This window comes from Diadema antillarum, unplaced genomic scaffold (assembly GCF_040938485.1).
Source record: "Diadema antillarum isolate AM-2024a unplaced genomic scaffold, OU_Dant_1.0 scf00000071, whole genome shotgun sequence".
Lineage (NCBI taxonomy): Eukaryota > Metazoa > Echinodermata > Echinoidea > Diadematoida > Diadematidae > Diadema > Diadema antillarum.
In genome coordinates, this window is record NW_027270960.1 from 6,375,174 (window position 1) to 6,395,312 (window position 20,139).

A 20,139-nucleotide genomic window follows, 5' to 3' on the forward strand; every position below is an offset into this window, starting at 1 on the left:
TGGAAATCCATATCGGTCAGGTGGATTCCGCTGCCTGATCGGGTAGGTTTTACGGTTCGGCGCTAACTGGTCTTGCCGTTGGAGCTCGCTGTCGTTCTGCGACATGACCGGGGGTGGTAGCTCCGCTGGTGGGTCGGTCGTCGCGGTCGCGTCTACACTTCCTTGGATATCTAGTCCTTCATCGCTGGTGATGTCGCGTGCGGTATTCGTCAGTCGAGATGTACCGCCACTCGAGGGCGATATCGTAGAATTGTAACGTTTGCGAATGTGGTCCGCGTGACGTTTAATTGCCCGACCGCTGTTGTCGGCGATAGCGACTTCGAATGAAACCGGCCCATTCTGCGAAACGATTTCTCCACTCCACCACTTGGGAGATTTCGAGGTGAAGTTTTTGGCATACACTTTGTCTCCCACAGCAAAGGTACGCGACTTCGAGCTGCTGTCATGTATTAGCTTTTGCTTTTCCTGACGATCATGCACGCGTGACGCGATATCGGGTCTCAAACGATCGAGTGCGGTCGTCAGACGACGACCCATTAGCATTTCAGCGGGCGAGATTCCTGTCGTCGAGTGTGGAGTTGTGCGATATTGCAGAAGAAATCTCGCGATATTTGTTTCCAACGAACTATCTCCCGTGCGCTTCATCGCGTCTTTGAATGTGCGAACGGCACGTTCTGCTAGGCCGTTAGACGCTGGGTGATATGGGGCCGACTTCGCGTGTGCGATTCCATTTTTCTTCAAGAAGACGCTGAACTCCGCGCTAGCGAAGGCGGGACCATTGTCGGAGACTACTTTATCTGGCAATCCGTGCGTTGCGAAAAGTAGCCGTAACTTCGCGATTGTCGACGCTGTCGTCGTCGAACCAACTGGGATCACTTCAAGCCATTTGGAGTACGCATCGACCACGATGAGGAAATATTTCCCCATGAACGGCCCAGCGTGGTCAATGTGCAGGCGTGACCATGGACGATTTGGCCACTGCCATGGATGAAGCGGTGTGGGTGCCGGCATTGGCTGATTTTCCTGGCAATTGCTACACGATTTCGATGTACTTTCGATGTCGTGATCCATTTTTGGCCACCACACAAACGCTCTCGCGAAACTTTTCATCCGAGACACGCCTGGATGTCCCGCGTGGAGCGTCTCCAACACTTTCTTCCTTCCCTGCCTAGGAACGATCACACGATTTCCCCAGAGCACACACTCATCTAGCATTGATAGCTCATCGCGGCGCACATGATACGGCTTCATGTCGACATCGACTTCCTCTCGCTGCTCAGGCCAACCGCGCTCTACGTAGGTTAACACGCGAGACAAGACCGGGTCACGGCGCGTCCACTTCCGAATGTCGGCTGTAGTGATGGGCGATGATTCAAGCGTGTCGAGGAGGAGCACTGTTTCCGCCGGCAACGGCACCGTGGGCGGCACGTCGGCGAGTGGTAGACGACTGAGAGCATCGGCATTAGCGTGTAATCCTGTCGGTTTGAAACGGAGTGTATACTCATAGCTCGCGAGAGTGAGGGCCCAACGCTGAATGCGAGCTGATGCTTGAGCAGGGATAGGGCGGTCCTCGTTGAACAGGCCGAGGAGGGGCTTGTGATCGGTGACGAGCGTGAAGTGGCGCCCATGCACGTAAGAATGGAAGCGTGTTACCCCAAACACACAAGCTAAACCTTCCTTCTCGATTTGCGAATATTTCTTCTCGGCTTCCGCAAGTGTTCGCGAGGCGAACGCAATCGGCTTTTCTGACCCGTCTTCCATGCGATGCGCGATCACCGCGCCGATGCCGTATTGCGAGGCATCACAGGACACGACCAGCTCTCGGCTTGGATCATAATGTACCAAAACTTGTGATGATAACAGCAGCTTCTTGGACGAGTCGAATGCCGTTTGCTGAACTGAGCTCCATTTCCACGGTGTCCCTTTCTTGAGGAGGGCGTACACAGGTGCTAGCGTGGTCGACAAATTCGGGAGAAATTTGCCGTAGTATGTGAGCAGCCCCAGATAGGCTCGCAGTTCAGTGACGTTGCGGGGTGCAGGGGCATTCGTGATCGCTGTAACTTTACCCGAAGTCGGATGCAGGCCTTGCTCGTCGATGGTGTGACCCAAATACTCAACCGACGGCTGCCTGAACCTGCACTTGCTTCGCTTCAAGCGCAGCCCAGACTCCTCCAGCCGCCCGAGCACCATGTCGATTGTCGAAAGATGGTCGTGGTCATTGACCCCGGTGATGAGGATGTCATCGAGGTATACCGTGACGTGGGGAATATCGCGTAGCAAATTCTCCATTACCCGTTGAAATATGGCTGGGGCGGACGACACCCCAAACGGGAGCCTGTTGTAGCGATATAGCCCCTTATGTGTGTTGATCACTACGTACTGGCGTGAGTCATCGTCGAGCTCGATCTGCTGATACGCTTGGGACAAATCCAGCTTCGAGAACTTTTGTCCCCCTGCAAGTGATGCGAACAGGTCCTCAATTCTCGGGAGTGGGTACTTGTCTAATTTCGCTACGCGATTGACTGTCATTTTAAAGTCACCACAGATACGAACTGACTGCTTATCAGCTTTCATCACGGGCACTATGGGTGCCGCCCATTCCGAAAACTGGACTGGTTCGATTACCCCATCGTGCTGCAATTTCTCCAACTCCTTCTCCACCAGGTCCCGCATCGCATACGGCACCACCCGTGCTTTGCAAAAGCGGGGCGCTGCATCCTTGTTCACGTGAAGCGTGGCTTGCAGACTTGTGAACTTGCCCAATTCCTCACGAAATACCGCGTCGTGACGTTGCAGGATGTCGTTGACGTCGGTTGTGGCTGCGGCGTTCATGTTATGCACACTTGCCCAATCCAGCCTCAGCTCATGCAGCCAACTTCTACCAAGGAGGCTGGGACCATCTTCTTTGACCACGATGAGCGGGAGCGTTTTCACCTGGCCATTGTGAGCGATGTGCACCTCGACCATGCCCACGACTTCCAATTCGTGGTTGGTATAAGTCCGCAGCTTCATAGTTGTTGGGCATAGTTGTTAGGCCAATATGTCCGGAATGTCGTCTCCGACATGAGCGAAATAGATGCACCGGTGTCGATTTCCATTCCGACCTCTTGGCTGTCGATATTGACTTTTACTTTCAGTGGGGGCACATTTGACTTGCCGTCCACTCGATACAGCCTGAGATTGCCGTACTCCGCTGGTGGTGGAGCTGAACTCTCGTCCGCCGATTCCGTGCCGGCGTCATCGTCGTCCGCTTTTAACGCTTTCACCTGGCCACTGCTCTTGGGCGGTATTCCGCGTCTTTTGCTTAGACACACGCTGCTAATGTGTCCCCTTTTTTGGCAATGATGGCAATTGCTGTCCTTGAACCTGCACTTGTCAGATGTGTGTCCGCCCTTTCCACACCGGAAGCACGTTCTGGCCCTGGCTTGTTTCGGCTGAGGCGAGGAAGCCATTTGGTGTACTTCCTCCCTTGGAGCTTGCGCCGTCTGGAGGTCCCGAACATTATTGGCAGCCATTTCGATGCTGGTGGCGATTTCCACCGCCTTCCCGAGATTTAAGCTCTTCTCCGCAAGAAGCCGACGTTGGATGCGGTCATCCCGCACGCCGCAAACCAGGCGATCACGTAGCATTACATCAAGCGACGTCCCGAAATTGCAAAACTCTGCTAGAGAACGAAGTGATGCCATGTAGCCCGCTATCGTTTCATTATCCATGCGAAACCGGCTGTTGAATTTACATCTTTGCACTATTTCGCTTGGAATCGGGCAATGATGTGCGTTCATCGCTGCCACGAGATCGTCATACTTCATGGCAGAGGGCTTGGTTGGGGCCACCAGGTTCCGTAGCAATTTGTATGACGAAGGCCCAATGACTGTGAGCAGTGTCGCCTGCTTTTTTCCCTCAGATGTAATGTCATTGGCTTTAAAATAGAGGTCCAGCCGTTCGACGTACTGCGACCATTCCTCTCTCCCCTCCAGAAACTCCTCAATTTTCCCGATGAGAGCCATCCTATACAGTACATGTATAGGTGCATTCGAAAAATATCCTCGTCGCCAGTGAAGTGACCTGCTATGAGCACAATCAAATAGAACACGATCGACACACTCGGAGTTAAGAGAGAGATTGACTTTATTGGAAGAGCTGCATTCAGCCAACGCTCGAGACAGACTGCCCAAAACACTGGACTGCCTGGTCATAAATACATCGGTACATTGCTACTACCAGGATGGTGGTCCACCATGATGTGAGGACACCTGTCTCTTTAATCCCTCCGATATACGAGTGATGTGATATTAAGCCCTCTGGCCGACAGAGCTCAGACACCCTGTCTGGTCCGAGTCTAGCCTGATTACATAATATACTACAATAATGAGATGTATTGAATCTAAGGTCGTAATTACATTAAGCGTTAAAATGTATTACATTTAATAGTGTTGACATGAATTACATTTAGGATTGTTATTACATTTAGCGTTAAAATGTATTACATTTAGGGTTGTTATTACATTTAGCGTTAAACTGTATTACATTTAGGGTCGATATTACATTTAGGGTTAAGGTGTATTACATTTAGGGTCGATATTACATTTAGCGTTGATATTACATTTAGGGTCGATATTACATTTAGCGTTAAGATGTATTACATTTAGGGTTGTTATTACATTTAGGGTTGACATGTATTACATTTAGGGTTGTCTCAGGTTATTACATTTAGGGTTGAAATGTATTAAATTTAGGGTTGACTCGATTATTACATTTAGCGTTAAAAATGTATTACATTTAGGGTTAAGGTGTATTACATTTAGGGTCGATATTACATTTAGCGTTGATATTAGATTTAGGGGTGATACAATGACAACCGTTACAAAACGTTTACTGCAACCATAGAGCAAGATAAATGAAATGATACATACCACTGCAAAGCTGGAGAAAATCAGAGCAGCAATCTCCTTTAGCTGCACATGCGTAATTGCACTGACATGGTTCGTTCCTATAAAAAAGATATCCACACTTCTCCGCGCACGAGGCTCTTCTATCCCCGGACGTAGCGTTGGCTGAAACACAACAAACCGGAGTTATATAGTTCAAAATGTTTTCATAGACTCATTTAGGTACAACAGAATGCGAAAAACACATACTGAAAGTACTAATAGTTTGTAATCGTCCTATAGAATGTATTCTTTATGGTTAGAAATGTGTTTTATTTGCAGTTTACGGCAGTGATTAACACCAGAAAGTAAATTACACATACCATGACATGTCCTGAGATATATGAGTCCGGTTATCGTAGATTAAAAACATTCACACATGTTAAACGGCCCTTATTGATTTTCCGCTTGCTCTTGAGCTCGAGTCTCCGATTTCCGCATATGGTTGCTTGTGTATGTAATACATGTAATAGTTGGATGCGACAAATATGAATAAAAGAATGCAGGGAAATGAATGGCACATAACTTATGATACCACAGCATAGGCTATCCTTTAATAGAAAATCAGTACACCGCAGTCTACGTAATGTGTCATTACTTTAATCATTACCATAGACATTGTGTGGTACGAGTAAAATCTCAACACCTCTTAAGGCAAAAGGTCATATCTTCTTCGCCATCTCTGGACGTGTAGGTCGCTAGAATCATGAACAAGTTTAAAGGTTTTTTTTTGTTCCCTTAATTCATTTAGGGACATCATATTTTCAAAAGTGCTTACAACTGTACTTTGGTCCTTATAACGTAGTCTCCACAAAAAGGTGTTTTCTTTGCTGATCACTATGAAATTGATAATTACACACTGCCCTTGAAGTATTCATTGTGATTTAAAGATAAGACTGACGGACACCATCTACAAGACAATTAAAATCTGACCAACTCCATATTCAAAGCAACCTACAATTATTGCCTACTATAGTCATCACGATAAATATCCTTGTAGTTATCATTTATTCGTTACTAATTTCTTTCATGATGACATCTATGACCTGAATTAAGTTTTCCGAATAAAATCTATTTCTATTTTTTTTTTTTGCATTGTCATTCGGTTCGCTGTTGATTTTTTTCCCGTTTACCAAAGTGCCTTCAGCGATATCCTAAGTTGCTAAAGAGAGAGAGAGAGAGGAAAAAACCCTAACGTTTTTGAAACATAAGAAACCACATGCACAGGTAAATGAACGATAAACAATCCAAGAGGGTTGACTTACAAAAGTATATTTGGCAAATAATAAGAAAGTATATAAGGGAATTTTCTCGGGGCGTAAACGTTTCATAGGTTGTAATATCACGTCTGCATCAAAGAATGTATCGAGATTGATAAGGATACCCTGACTTACCGTAAGAAATTCTGAAAAGGAGTGAGTTGATGACCAAGATAGCAGCCAGCTTTGTCGGGTGTAATGCCGTGATCATTTTTGCCAACATGGGGTCACTACTGTCCTGTAGTCAGACAATCTCACTGAGTGCTATCAGTGTATTATCAGGTACGCTAGTCAACCTGCTATCTATGTCAGAGTATAATCCGTGTGTTATTTTCTCCTCTGTACGTGCGATGAACATCCTGGTAACTCTGCATCGTGGCAGGAAGCGTACTTCCTTTCATTTCTAAGTCTATTTACTTTGTTTACTTTCTAGGGTTGTTGTCGTTGCTGTTGATGTAATGATTCTGTCAATGCAAGGGGGAAAACCCTGCCAGGACAGAAAACTGATGGTGGGTAGCCATCTCACGTACATCCATTTCTCAAAGTTTCCCAAAATCGTCTTTCTTTCATTTTGGTTTGGTCAAAGATGAAAAAAAAAAAGTTTATTTTGCATTAACCTATTTCACAGTTATAATACTATAGCCATATATACATTTTGTGGGATTGATTGCATTTGCTAAATTGCTGAAAAATGCAATATCTTATGTATACCAAAAAAAAAAAGAACTATGATGACAATCCCACCCCATTTATAGTTTGCATATTTTGTGTTTATGGCATATTGTACTGTTTTGTGAGAACATGGGAAAGTTCTACATGTTTGAGTGAGTTACTCTTTTTTTCCCTGCTCACTTTGAACATAGAGACGGGACCGAAGCAATAGCTTTTCATCCTCATTTTTGAATCAGATTCATGTAGGTAACAAAATAGGCATGATCTGCTGTTCACTTTTTAAAGGTCCTGTTTACCTTTGGGAGCAGTGATTTAAAAATGTTCAAGACATCACATTTGATGCATATGTGTAGGTCTGTTGTGTATCCTACCATATAACATTTTTGCAATAAAACCTGAAATATAAGGAGATATCAGTATTTTTCTCATTAAACCACAACTGTTTAGTCTGGAAAATTTATTATTAAAACCTTTGTTCAAGTTTTGTGTATTTAACAATACTTAAAGGGATGGTACAGTATTGGTGGAGATGAGAATTGGGCTTTAAACTTTTTTGCTAGTTACCAAGGAAACACTTATGAAATAGTACAGAGCATACCATTTTAAGAGGAATTCAAAGTTTATTTGATGAAAATAGGGTTTGGAATGACTGAAACATCCAAAAACAAAGTAAACAAAACAAACGTAATAAAAGATGGGTCCCACAGTTCATTAGAATTGCCCTGTTTTGGATATCTCAGCCATTTCAAAACCAATTTTTATCAAATAAATTTTGAATTCCTCATGGAAGCACATGCTCTTTCATATTTCATAACAGGTTTCTCATTATCTCACCAGAGAATGTTAGAAACCTGAAATTAGGTACCAACCAAAACTATATAGATCCCTTTAACATCGATTACTGTATATGGATTCAGTTTTTTAGAGTGGTTGTTTCTATCCCAAACTCTCATTTTAAAATATTGTAATGCACTAATACTGGGCTTTTGTTTCTTCTGCAAATGGTAAATTATGTCTTTAACAGGACCAGTTCGGGCTTTGAATGATATAGTTTGGCTGCATCAATTTCTCAATATCTACCAAAGACTTCTTTCTTTCATTTTGGTTTTGGTCAAAGATGAAAAAAAAATCACGTATTTTGCATCTACGTATTTCACAGTTGCAATACCATGACCATATATACTTTTTGTGGGATTGGTTTCACCTGCTAAATTGCTGGACAATGTAGTATCTTATGTGTACAAAAAAAAGAAAGAATTGGCGACAACACCAACTTATCTAGTTTGCATAATTTGTTTTTATGGCTAATTAGTCTGTTTTCATGAGAAAGTTCAACATGTTTGAGTAAGTTTACTCTCTTTTTTCCCCCAACAAACTCAGTTTGAATACATAGACGAGACCGAAGCAATAGCTTTTGACCATGTATTTATCCCATTTTTAGAATCAGATTCATGTATAGGTAACCAAATAGGCATGATCTGCTGTTCAGTTATCAACTTACCAGTTCAGGCTTTGAATGATATAGTTTGGCTGTTGGAACTAACGCTATCTTATTAAGCACTTTAAGGACAAAATTTACTTCCTCATGTTTTATCGGTAAACACTCACAGCTCAGAATCATGCTCTTCATATCAGATTACAGAAAATAACACTAAAATCATGAGTGTCTCTGCAGCCCCCACTCTCTCTACAAGTATCATGAATAATGGAAACTATAAAAATTCTCGAAAAAAATATCAGGATATCCATTTCAAGTGCTGTATTTCAAACTCAGCACAACGCCCTTAACAAGGAAGTACTGTTACTGCCAGTTGGAAACTTTATATTTTCGAGAGTGTTTGACTTTATTGAAGAGGGCAGGGGGAATGAGTACTTTTCATTGAAAACCCTTTAGAATTTGTTGATTTATGTTTCAAAAAAAGTAGAGAACCCTGGGTAACCAAAGATATAATACGATTCATAAACACTCGTAATGAATTACGCAAATTAGCTCTGAAGCGTAAATCAGCATCTCAATACTTATCAATTTTTGATACTTCACAATTCTATAGAGGCTTACCTCAGTGAAACGACTTTCCAGAAAACTTTATTACTCACGGAAAATTGAATCATATAAATTGATATAGATACTCTTTTGAATACAGTTAATATTATGTTATCAGAGGAAAAAAAATCCCATGGCGATAAATGTAATTTATAATTGATAATGAACTGGTAAACGATCCAGTCAAAATCGCAGATGAATTTAAGGGATAAGTCAACCTTCATAGACATGATTGTGGATTGTGAATGCAGCCATAGTTAGTAGAACTCATCAGTGAGAGTTTGAGTAATATCGGACAATCCGTTCAAAAGTTATGCATTTTTGAAGTTTCTGCTCAGTCAATGCTGGATGAGAAGACTATACGGCTTGTGACGTCACATGGATTGTGTACAACAATATAAAGAAAATATAAAGAAAATTCACAATATTTTCACTTTTGTCGCATTAAAAAAGAGCTCTCGTCTAATCTCTTTCGGGAGGCAGGGGAATAATCTTACTCTTAACATACATCAGTGACAATTCTAGGAACTGTTCACTTTTTTCACAAAATACAATTTTGTGAAATTCTCTTTATATATTCCTTATATCGTTCTACGGATGTGACAATATACACTGTAGTAGTCTTCTCATCCAGCAATGACTTAAGATATACTTTAAAAATTCATAACTTTCGAACGGTGTGTCCAATTTTCCTCACACTTTGACTAATTTGTTCTACTGATATTGCTGCGTTCACCGAATCCTTATGTATATGAAGGTGGGCTTGTCCTGTAATACGTATTTTGTTAAAATGGGTCCTCGTCTTGCCTCTAGCCATGGTTACACCAGAACCGAATTCTCCCGAATAAATCTGGACCGATTCTGCCCGAATATGGCCTGAATCAAATGGATTCGGTGGATTCGGAATCAATTCGTCTCTGATTCGGGGAGATTCAAGAATCAGAGACGAAAGGTTCCCAGTGGAGTAGGTCCCGAATCAGAGACAAAAAGGTTCCCAGTGGAGAAGGTCCCGAATCAGAGCGGAATCGCCAAGAATTGACCCGAATCAATGTCGGGCATCTCGAGTAAAGCCGAATGCCCAGCCGAATAGTGCCGAATGACGATCCAAATGTCGACCCGCATCGGGACGAATAGGGCCAAATGCGCCGAATACGAGGCCTCCCTGAAAACGCATAGCTCATCTGGCTATATTTGCGAGGTTATTTGGGTGATTCAGGCCGCTCATTCGACCTATTCGGCTGCTATTCAGCAGTATTCTGGCCTATTCGGCTCACTCACCTTTATTCTGCTCTGTGTTCGGGTATAGCAATTCGGATGGATTCGGGGAGGTATTCGGGGCCTTCTGGGCAGATTCGGCTCTGTTCGTGATATTAGGATCTATTTGGCTCGATGATTCGGGCCGTTACTCCCCTAATGAAACGAATAGGCCCGAATCTGCCCAGAATGCCCCGAATGCCTCCCCGAGTCCAACCGAATTCCATCCGAATACATCCCGAATGTCGCCTGAATGAAATTTGTCGGGGCCACATTCGCATTTGACGTGTTTGATACCATAGATCATAATATTTTGCTGTATAAGTTCTAAGCTGGTTTAAAGATTATTTACACAACAGAAAACAATATCTGTTTTATCAATCGACTGAATCCAATAAACAAATTGTGGTGTCCCACAAGGATCGATTTCAGGACCTTCCAAGTTTTTGATATATGAATGATCTAGTGTATTCATCTTCGTTACTCAATTTTATTTTGTTCTCAGATGACACGAACATTTTCTTTTCTCATAAAAACCTACATACACTGACTTCAGATGTAAATTCAGAATTTTTAAAGGTTTCATCATTTAAGTGCAATAAGTTATCATTGAATGTTGAAAAAAGAATTATGGATAATAAATATTCATGGCAAGTAACTAAAATCAAAAGTCTTGCGTAAATTTTTTGGGTAACTATCGATTCACGCCTAACATGGTCCGATCATGTACACCGAGTTCATTCAACTATTAAAAAAAAAAATACCGGGATCCTCTGAAAGTAAGAGAATATCTTACCAAACATGCCCTACAAATCCTTTATAATGCACTCATATTAACCCATATCACCTAGTGTAATATTTTGTGGGGAAATTGTGGCATTAGCAAAATAAAGTAGATTTTGCTCCAACAAAAACGTGCCACAAGACCTATTAGTGGTTCACACTACGTACTTAGCGCACGCTGAAAGTTTATTTTATGATTTAAAGACTTTCCGATAATTTCTGATAAACATACATGGCGAACAACAATATTAATGTATACATAGATATACTAACAATCAGCTTCCTGAAATGTTTAAAGATGTGTGTATTTCAAATTTTAATATCCATTCCTATCGTACCCATCATGCAACAGAATGTTGGAAAATCCCCAACTTATTATTGCTCAAAATTCCTAAACGCATCATGGTCCAGATGTAAAATGGAACTCTTTGACTGGCGATCTTAGACGCAGTTCCTCTTTGCAACGTTTGAGATTTAAAAAAAAATATCTCCTTGAAATGCACCACTGGAATTAGAAATTATGGTCATATTAGCTGCCAATTAACTCCTGAACACTGTGTACTATCGCTTTTCTTCCCTTATTCTCTTCTCTCTACTTTTCCTTTCCGGGTACCCCTTTAATTTTTTCCCTTGTTTCGTTGTGTGTCCTTTTATATTCCATTGTGTTGTCCTTTTGGTTAAATGACATTTAAAATACTTGTAAAGATTTACATTATGCTCTATGTGTATGTGTTCTGTTCCTTCGGTTTAAAAAAAGATTAAAAAAAAAGAATTGATACATGGCGTAATGTGTTTAAAGGCAATTGTCCATGTCAAGCGATTTGCTTATTGATAACGATCTCCTTGCCAATTGTATACATAATGAATTGTCATGAATATTGTTTTGTTTACAAGACTATGTATTTGTAATGAGAAATCTCGTTTATACTTTCATGACTTGTGAATACATTTGATAATCTCATAATTATTTTTCTATGGAGAAATAAAACGTACTGAAACTGAAAGTATTTCCTTTATACCTTTGTTTAATTGTGACATCATGAACTGTTCTATATTTCCATAAACAAACACTTATAGAAATAAAGTTTAGATTATCAATGCTTTAGAAAAGCTCAGCAATTTTTTTTTAGACTTCAGTTATGTGTTGACGAATTTTGGGCATTAACCCTGTTTGCGTTATTTCAGAGAGACCCGGAAAATACTGGGGGATAGGGGATGTATGCGGGGATAGGGTATGTATGTCGTGCGCACGCGCCACTGTTCAAATGACCCCCTTCTCTCGTAGTCTACGTCGTGTGAATGGTGAGCGCTTACTCTACTTAAACACCCTCTTTGATATCTACTTAGTTTCACGAAGAACTCGTGATCCATTTTCGAGATGTGGATAGAAAAGTGTTATATTAGCTTTTTTGTTGCTTTTTTGACATGTCATTTAACATTTGACCTTTGATCCAGTTGTCCAAAAGGGTGTTAAACTATTCGAGGAAAAGCGCCTCAAGAGCCTGGACCAGAAGAGAGGATCCCCGACCCTATTGTCGTTGCGTGCCCAACATGTGGCCGCGTCTCCGCGTCCGCCTTTGGGCTCCGCTCCCACCTCTGGCGTGACTAACGTCAGTATGGGACCCGACAGACTTCATTATTATCATTATTGTATTATTATTATTATTATTATAATTATTATTATTATTATCATCATCATTATTATTATCAATTCAAACATTTCAATATTTTGTCTTGGCCCTCTGCTTATACACAAACCAGAGCCTTAGGCTGTCAAACAAACGACTGTTATTGGGAGCGCGCCGGTCGCAATTTGGTACCGCATTTGGCCCAGTTTGCGTTTACAATGAGAAAAGGCCGGGCTCGGCCGCGGCCGAGCCGCGGCCGAGACTACCTCCAGAGCTTTGGCCAAATGCGCGGCCGATTTTGGTACCGCATTTGGCCCTTTGCGCGTTTACAGTGAAATGAAGACCGGGCTCGGCCGCGGCTGAGCCCGGCCTTTTCACTCACTGTAAACGGGGTCATACATCCCATGAACCATACAGTCCACGAGTTACACAGCCCATGAGTTTGCCACTAAGTAAATAAGGCCAACGAGACCGACACGTTAAACCCTGTGATGTAATGTCGAACTTTTTTTTTTTTTGGGGGGGGGGGGGGCGCAGTGCCAGACTCGTGGGCCTTTTCGGACTAATGGACCTTATTTGCCTAGTGTCGGATTCATGGACCTTATTTGCCTTGTGTCAAACTCACGGGCTGTATGACTCGTAGACCTTTTGTTGGTTTCAGTATTGCGAGTTACTAGTAACCCCGTCAAGACATTACGTTTGTATTATGAATTCGCGCGTGCTCCCAACTAGAATGCGGAGAGCTGACGCACTACCCTCTCGCCACAGCATACTGCACGCACAGAACGTTTTCAAAATAAGTGCATGATTTGTGTGGGGTGTTTTTAGCGAGCATTATCTGAAGGGTAGTTTAGAGCGGTTGCATACTTAATAGCAAGAAATTACAATAACAGGGATTTCCCCTTTAGATCAACGTGAGAAAAACAACAGGAATGCCGAACAGTCGCGATAAAGCTCTCTAAAATGAAGAGTGGAATGTTAGTTATCACATGGGCCTTGCACCTTCTTCCCCTCAGAGAATTGACGGGTAAGTTGCAGTCATGTATGTTCACAAAATTGTGTTATTTGCTGCTCTTAAACCATCAAGGGTAAATTAGCGCGGAAATTGTCCTCTCGATATTCAGTACGAGAGCGATTCTGAATTTTACTTCCTCTACTCACTACATAATTTCGAAAAAAATGTCACATTGAATTGATTGAATTGATGAAATCTTTATAAAATGACAAAATATTCCCAAGAGACAGTTATAGTTTTCTTAAATGTGCCATATTAATTTTAATTTAGCTTTAGATTTAGAGGCTTTTTGTTACTCTGCAACTTTTTTTTTTGCAGAGTTTTTAAATAAGCAGATAGAAGGGACCAAAGGAAAATGTTGGCACAGAATACGACTTATTCTTGCTTTTTTTTTCAAAACCAACATAATATAAACAGGTGACTGAAAAACCTTGAAATCAGAGGGAATGAAATGAGATTGATCATGTTTTAGATCGTTGAGGTAGTATTGTGTGATGCGAGACAATATTAGTACGTATAGTTTTTACTTTCAGAGGAGATGATTTGATCTGTTTCTTAGTTTTAGATCAGAATACAACTCTAGAAAGATTCTCTACCTTGCACACGTAACAATGGGAAAGTTGATGCTTACCTATACAATCGAAATGTGCATATTACAAACGGTATATACATATATATATATATATATATATATATATATATATCCCAACAAATGAGTACATTTGTGAATGTAAAAACACTTATGTATACTGTCTCTCCCCTCCGATAAGCCAGGGGAATATACGTCATTGATCTAAATGGGTAAAAAGTTACTTTTAGAAGTGTAGGGGCTGTTCATTTCTGTATAGTGTTTTGAGATACCGTCACGAAATATTACTAATACTACAACAACTCTGTAAGTTGTTTTGACTGGATTTTTCTGTCAAATCAGTTCTTGTTGTAAACTATAATTATATCAACCCCCTCAATTTCCAGACATATTACTAATTCCTTCATCGCGTTGATAATTATGCAGTAGTCAACGTTACAATAGGAGCTATCTACCAGAAGATTTATTTGTGCTGATTGGACTTGTGCGCGCCTTATCATAAGTTCCTGCTCATTTTACATTCTAGCGGATGTACAATTATTTATTTTAACATCCTTATCATACATAGCGTAATTTCCTATCTTTATCAATGAAGTACTTATAATGGACAGTCGTCTTTAACGTAGTTAAGTTGTAATGTCCCATCATAATACTTCTATGTTGTAAAAGCCACGTTCATCATGCTTTTCACACCGAATTAATTTCGTGGTGTATAAACATCAATACATTGAGCATCTAGTTGTACAATGACTTAAGTGTAGCAAAATTATGAATGACCGATATTGTTTACTTTTGCCCCTCTTCCAGAGTTTTCATACAAATCTGTGACATTAGGTACAATATTGATTTGTTTTCCATGTTTATGGAACATGCGCAGTAGAGTATATCATTATAGTAGCTGCGCAATATAAATGTCCTTTTATTATTATTATTATTATTATTATTATTATTATTATAAAAAATGGTCCTTTACATGTATCTGCCTTAAAAATGTGTTTCAAATTTTCTTGCACATTTCATGAAAGGTTTCTCATTATTGTATACCTCTCTCTCACACACATACACACACACAGACACAAAATGTTAGAAACCTGAAGTTAGCCCTCATAAAAGGTTGGTCCCACCTTTTATTAGGATCGCTTTGTCTTCTTTGTTTTTTGTTGTTTTTTATGTTTCAGCCACTCCACAACTCAGGTACAGCTTTTCACATATAAACTTTGAATTCTTTCTAGAATGGTATATGCTCTATATGCATACGGTATGGCATGCTATGGTTTCTTGGTATCTCGCAGAAAGTTAAACGCCCAATCCTCATCCCCACCAATACTATACAATCCCTCTATCAATATTAACAACATTTAATTTGAAAACTAGCATAATTACACTTGTATGGACAATTAACTGTAATTGTACTCTTAAGACAGATCAGGGCACCGTTTTATAAATGCTGCTAGCTATGACAAGTTGTTAAGCTCTGCTAATTTCAGTAAAATCCTTGGTTCTGATTGGCTGAGAAGGCTCTGCTCACTGACTTGTTTCCATGGACCAACATGGAACTACAACGAATGCCATTATTTTGGTAAATGTTTGGGACTGACAGCTTGTCAGGGCTGACAAAACAGCACCCAGATCCTCTCTGAAATTATGGCTTTAAATCGAGGGCCATTCTCTCAATATGATAAGTGAATATGAATTTCAGTGAAATCAACTATCATTTTTCCTATGTTTATCGTCTTAAGTTTTATAACGGTAATGAATTAAACGCAAAAGACTGAATGATGACAATGCAGGAGAAGGTGCCTTCAAACGTATATTAGCCTTATTTTTCATATGGTATTACAAACCTATACAAAACTAGAACTATCACTCAATGTGATTAATATCCCTACTTAACACTGAGGGAGTTACCTCAACCAGTAATTACTTTGTAAACCTTTTATTGAAAAAAAAGGGTTACCATGACAATGTATTGTTCAACATTGAATAAACGTATACTATATTTTGCTCACTGAGAGTCACATGTGCCATTTCTCAAGTGAAATGCTCAAAAATTGAGGGAGTTAGCTGAATTCACACTATCCCATGTTTCTAAACTGGAGATTCACAATATTCTGAAATGGGACACTTTGGTAGAAGGTAGAAACAAACACCTGTTGACATTTATGTATAATAATCTACCGTCAGCTGCTCGAACAGCTATGAATTTACATGCTTTTCTAAGAATATGTACAAATTCATAAATTCCAGTTGCAATGTATTGTTATTAGTGACTGGATAGCCGGGTTTGTTTTATTCTGTTCCGTTATGTAATATTTGATTAAGTGATGTCAGGTATGTTTGTGGTAACCTTAATCTCTGTATCTTTTTGCGTTCTCTTTTCAATTTGTCTCTATGTATCATCTGTAATTGTATTTCTTGCATATTGTAAATGCTTGTTTAATTATGTAACTGGACCCCATGCAGAGCTACCAAGTCTCACGCATTCTGCATGAGACTCAAGCATTTAGGGCCTGTCTCACGATCTCACGCAGAACACCCATTTTTCTCACACATCGGGTGAAGTCTGCAATTTGTGCCAAAAATAAGGAGTATAGCTCAAAGGATTCAAGTGATAGTTGCAATTGAAGGCATATTTCCCTTTTGTCTTTCAAAGTTAGTAAAAAATAGTCACTTAAGTATGCACCAGATCGCATCATTAAGAGCCAATAATTCAAAAAAGCTCCCTACCGTGGGAGGGGTGACACCCAAGTGGTGACACCCTCCTCGTTCGCGCGCGCATGCGCGCGAGTGCCGAAACGCCGAATCATGAAAATCTCACTCATAAAAGTTTTTTGAACTTGACATCTCTGCCCCATGGAAGACCAGTGCTGCTATGGCGGCAACGCTAATTATGGGTAATCCAGCCGTTTTAAACTGTAATTTTTAGATGTTTTTATAACGAAAGTACCTACGTATCTAACTACCTACGTTAGATTTTCGTTCAAAATATGCTGTTAGCATTGCAACACATTGTTAAGAGTGACGAAAGATAAATTTTGCACATCTAGGTAATATAGTGGTCACATGTGCCAAATTTGAAGGCAAATGCTAAAAAACTGAGTTAGTTGAACTGAAATTGTTGCATGATTTTCATTCAAAATATACTGTTACCATGGTAACACATTGTTCAACAATGACGAAAGATAGATTTTGCACATCTTCATACTGTAGCGGTCACATATGCCAAAGTCAAAATGCTGAAAGACCGAAGGAGTTAACTGAATCCATTTTATTTTTGTACGATTTCACTCAAAATATGCCATGGCAACATGTTCAACAATGACAGAAGAATAAATTTGCACATGAATGAAATGTGGCGGTCACATGTGCCAAATATCAAGCCAAATGCTTAAAAACTCAGGCAGTTAGCTAAATCCACAGTAATTTCGTGTGAGTTTTCTTCAAAATATGTTGTTTCTATGGTAACGACTTGTTCAACAATGACGAAAGAATAAGTTTGCACATCTACATGCTACAGCGGTCATAAGTGGCAAGTTTCAAGCTAAATGCTTAAAGACTGAGGGAGATAACTGAATCCACAGCATTTATGTATGGTTTTCATTCAAAATATGTATGATATTACCATGGCAACGCATTGTTCAACTCTAATTAAGTCTGCACATCTATGTACCATAGTGGTCACTATGTGCCAAAACTCACCCTAAATGCTATAAGACTGAGGGAGTAATTAAGCTGAGTTCGCAATACTTTTGTATGCTTTTAAATGAAATAAAAAATGTTGTTGCCATGGCAACGCACTGTTTAATGACGAAAGATTAAGTTTGCGCATTTACGTACTATAGCGGTCACATGTGCCAAATTTCAAGCCATATGCTCAAAGACTGCAGGAGTTAGCTGAATCCACAATATTTCAGTATTCTTCTAGGGGGAAAATGTTGTTACCATGGCAACGCATCGTTCAACGTCAATAGAACATATGTTCTACACATCGACATGCTGTAGTGGTCGCATGTGCCAAAATTAAAGTCAAATGCTCAAAAACTCAGGTCGGTCAATCCACATTCTTTTCTTCTTTTTTTGTATAATTGATACACATAACTGTCGTTCCCATGGCAACAGATTTATTCACACACAAAAAATGCGTCCTGCACAACTACACATGACATTGATCGTATATCCCAAATTTTAACTAAATTGCTATAAAACAGACTGAGTAGTTCCACGACACGGTATTTTGTAACATTTGTTAATGATTTGCCGTTGCCATGGCCACACATTATGCAATACTAACGAAAAAGGTGTCTTCCACATCTTCCTTTGATATCGGTCATACATGCCAAATTTGGGGTTAAAAAAAAAAAAAAGTGAGAGAGTAGTTCGATCTACAACATTTTGCAACGGACCGATGCGACAGCCCCCGACCGACCGACCGACCGACCGACCAAGCGCCCGGCCGCCCGACCTAAGAGAGAGACTTTCACTTTCACTTTCACTGTTCATATATCTAATTTGTCAATCCTCAACGGTGTGTTTCCGGATAAAATGAAATTGGCTAAAGTAATACCAATATTTAAGAAAGGTGATAAACTTGTAGTCAGTAATTATCGCCCAATTTCATTATTGTCCTCACTGTCTAACGTTTTAGAAAAACTTATTTATAAGAGAATGAGCATTTTTTTGAAGGTACATGAAGTTTTTACGAACCCTCAGTTTGGTTTTCGTGAGAAACATAGTACTTCGCATGCTCTTTTATATTTCGTTGATAGAGTAGTATGTGTTCATGCCATTGATAATCATTCCCATTTAGTTAGTATTTTCTTGGACTTCTCCAAGGCCTTCGACACCATCAATCATGACATTTTACTTTATAAATTATCGCATTATGGAGTGCGTGGGAAGGCCTTGGAGTGGTTCAAGAGTTATTTGGTCGATAGAAAACAATTTGTTGCAATTAAAAACAATGATTCAGTTATCAGAGAAGTCAAATGCGGCGTCCCACAGGGAAGTCTTTTAGGCCTGTTATTGTTCATTATTTATATCAATGATTTTTGTCGTGTATCTTATGATCTCTCTCCCTGGTTTAGGGCAACACGCATCAGAATTTACTTGGAAAAGTGTCCCTCTTGCAAAAGAAAGCCCTCCGCATTATCTGCCATTCCCCTTAACGTTCTCATACAAACACGTTGTTTGCCCTCTAATAAGCTCTTAAAAATTAAAGATTTATTTTTGTATAATTTAGGCCAATTTATGTACAAGTATTGTAACAATTTGCTTCCATCTATTTTTGATTCCATGTTCCTAAAAAACCAATCATTTCATGCATATCCCACTAGGCGTTCCAATGAATTTCATTTACTCCTCTCTGAATCATGATATAAAAAACGACCCATCCATACATTCTTTCAAAAGGAGACTGAAGTCCTTTCTATTGCAGTCGCATGACTATGCAGGACACAACTAGCCATTTGGCCTTCTTTCTCACATAAAGACTTCCTCACCTTTTCCTCTTTGAAGAAGAAATTGTAATCTTTTGGATGTCTGCTGCCATCTACGCTTTCGCCAAAAGAGTCAAAGACATGAATGTCTGTCTTATTCCTGTTCTCACATCCCTTCATTTCCTTGCTTTTCTCCTTTCAGACGCGAAATTATCACTTTTTTCCTCCACAACTATCATCTGTTTCTTTTGACACGCTTTTGTCGAAGATCGCTGTCTCTGTTGTGCATTTTCGTTTGCTATTTTGTCTTCTATTTGTTAATCGTTTCCATTCCGTTTTGTCCCGTACAGCCTTTTCTTCAGTAGTTGTTTTGACTAGTCTTGTTTCATGTTTGTTCGCGTCTGTTAGTCTTGTCCATCCCGTTTTGTCCCGTACAGCCTTTTCTCCAGCAGCTGTTTTGTTGTCTAGTCTTGTCCTATGTTGTTCACGTGTATGATAGTAAGTGTATTTATCTGTGAATCTAATTTTCAGT

The 20,139-nt window shown here is 40.3% G+C and overlaps 1 protein-coding gene across 1 annotated transcript; it reads right to left on the reverse strand.

Moving 5' to 3' along the window:
• Positions 1–3,008: 3,008 nt before the first annotated feature.
• Positions 3,009–4,007, reverse strand: LOC139717008 (uncharacterized). Its single transcript, XM_071628525.1, has one exon. The coding sequence runs from the start codon at positions 4,005–4,007 to the stop codon at positions 3,009–3,011; it is 999 nt and encodes a 332-aa protein (XP_071484626.1).
• Between the last annotated feature and the right edge of the window lie 16,132 nt (positions 4,008–20,139).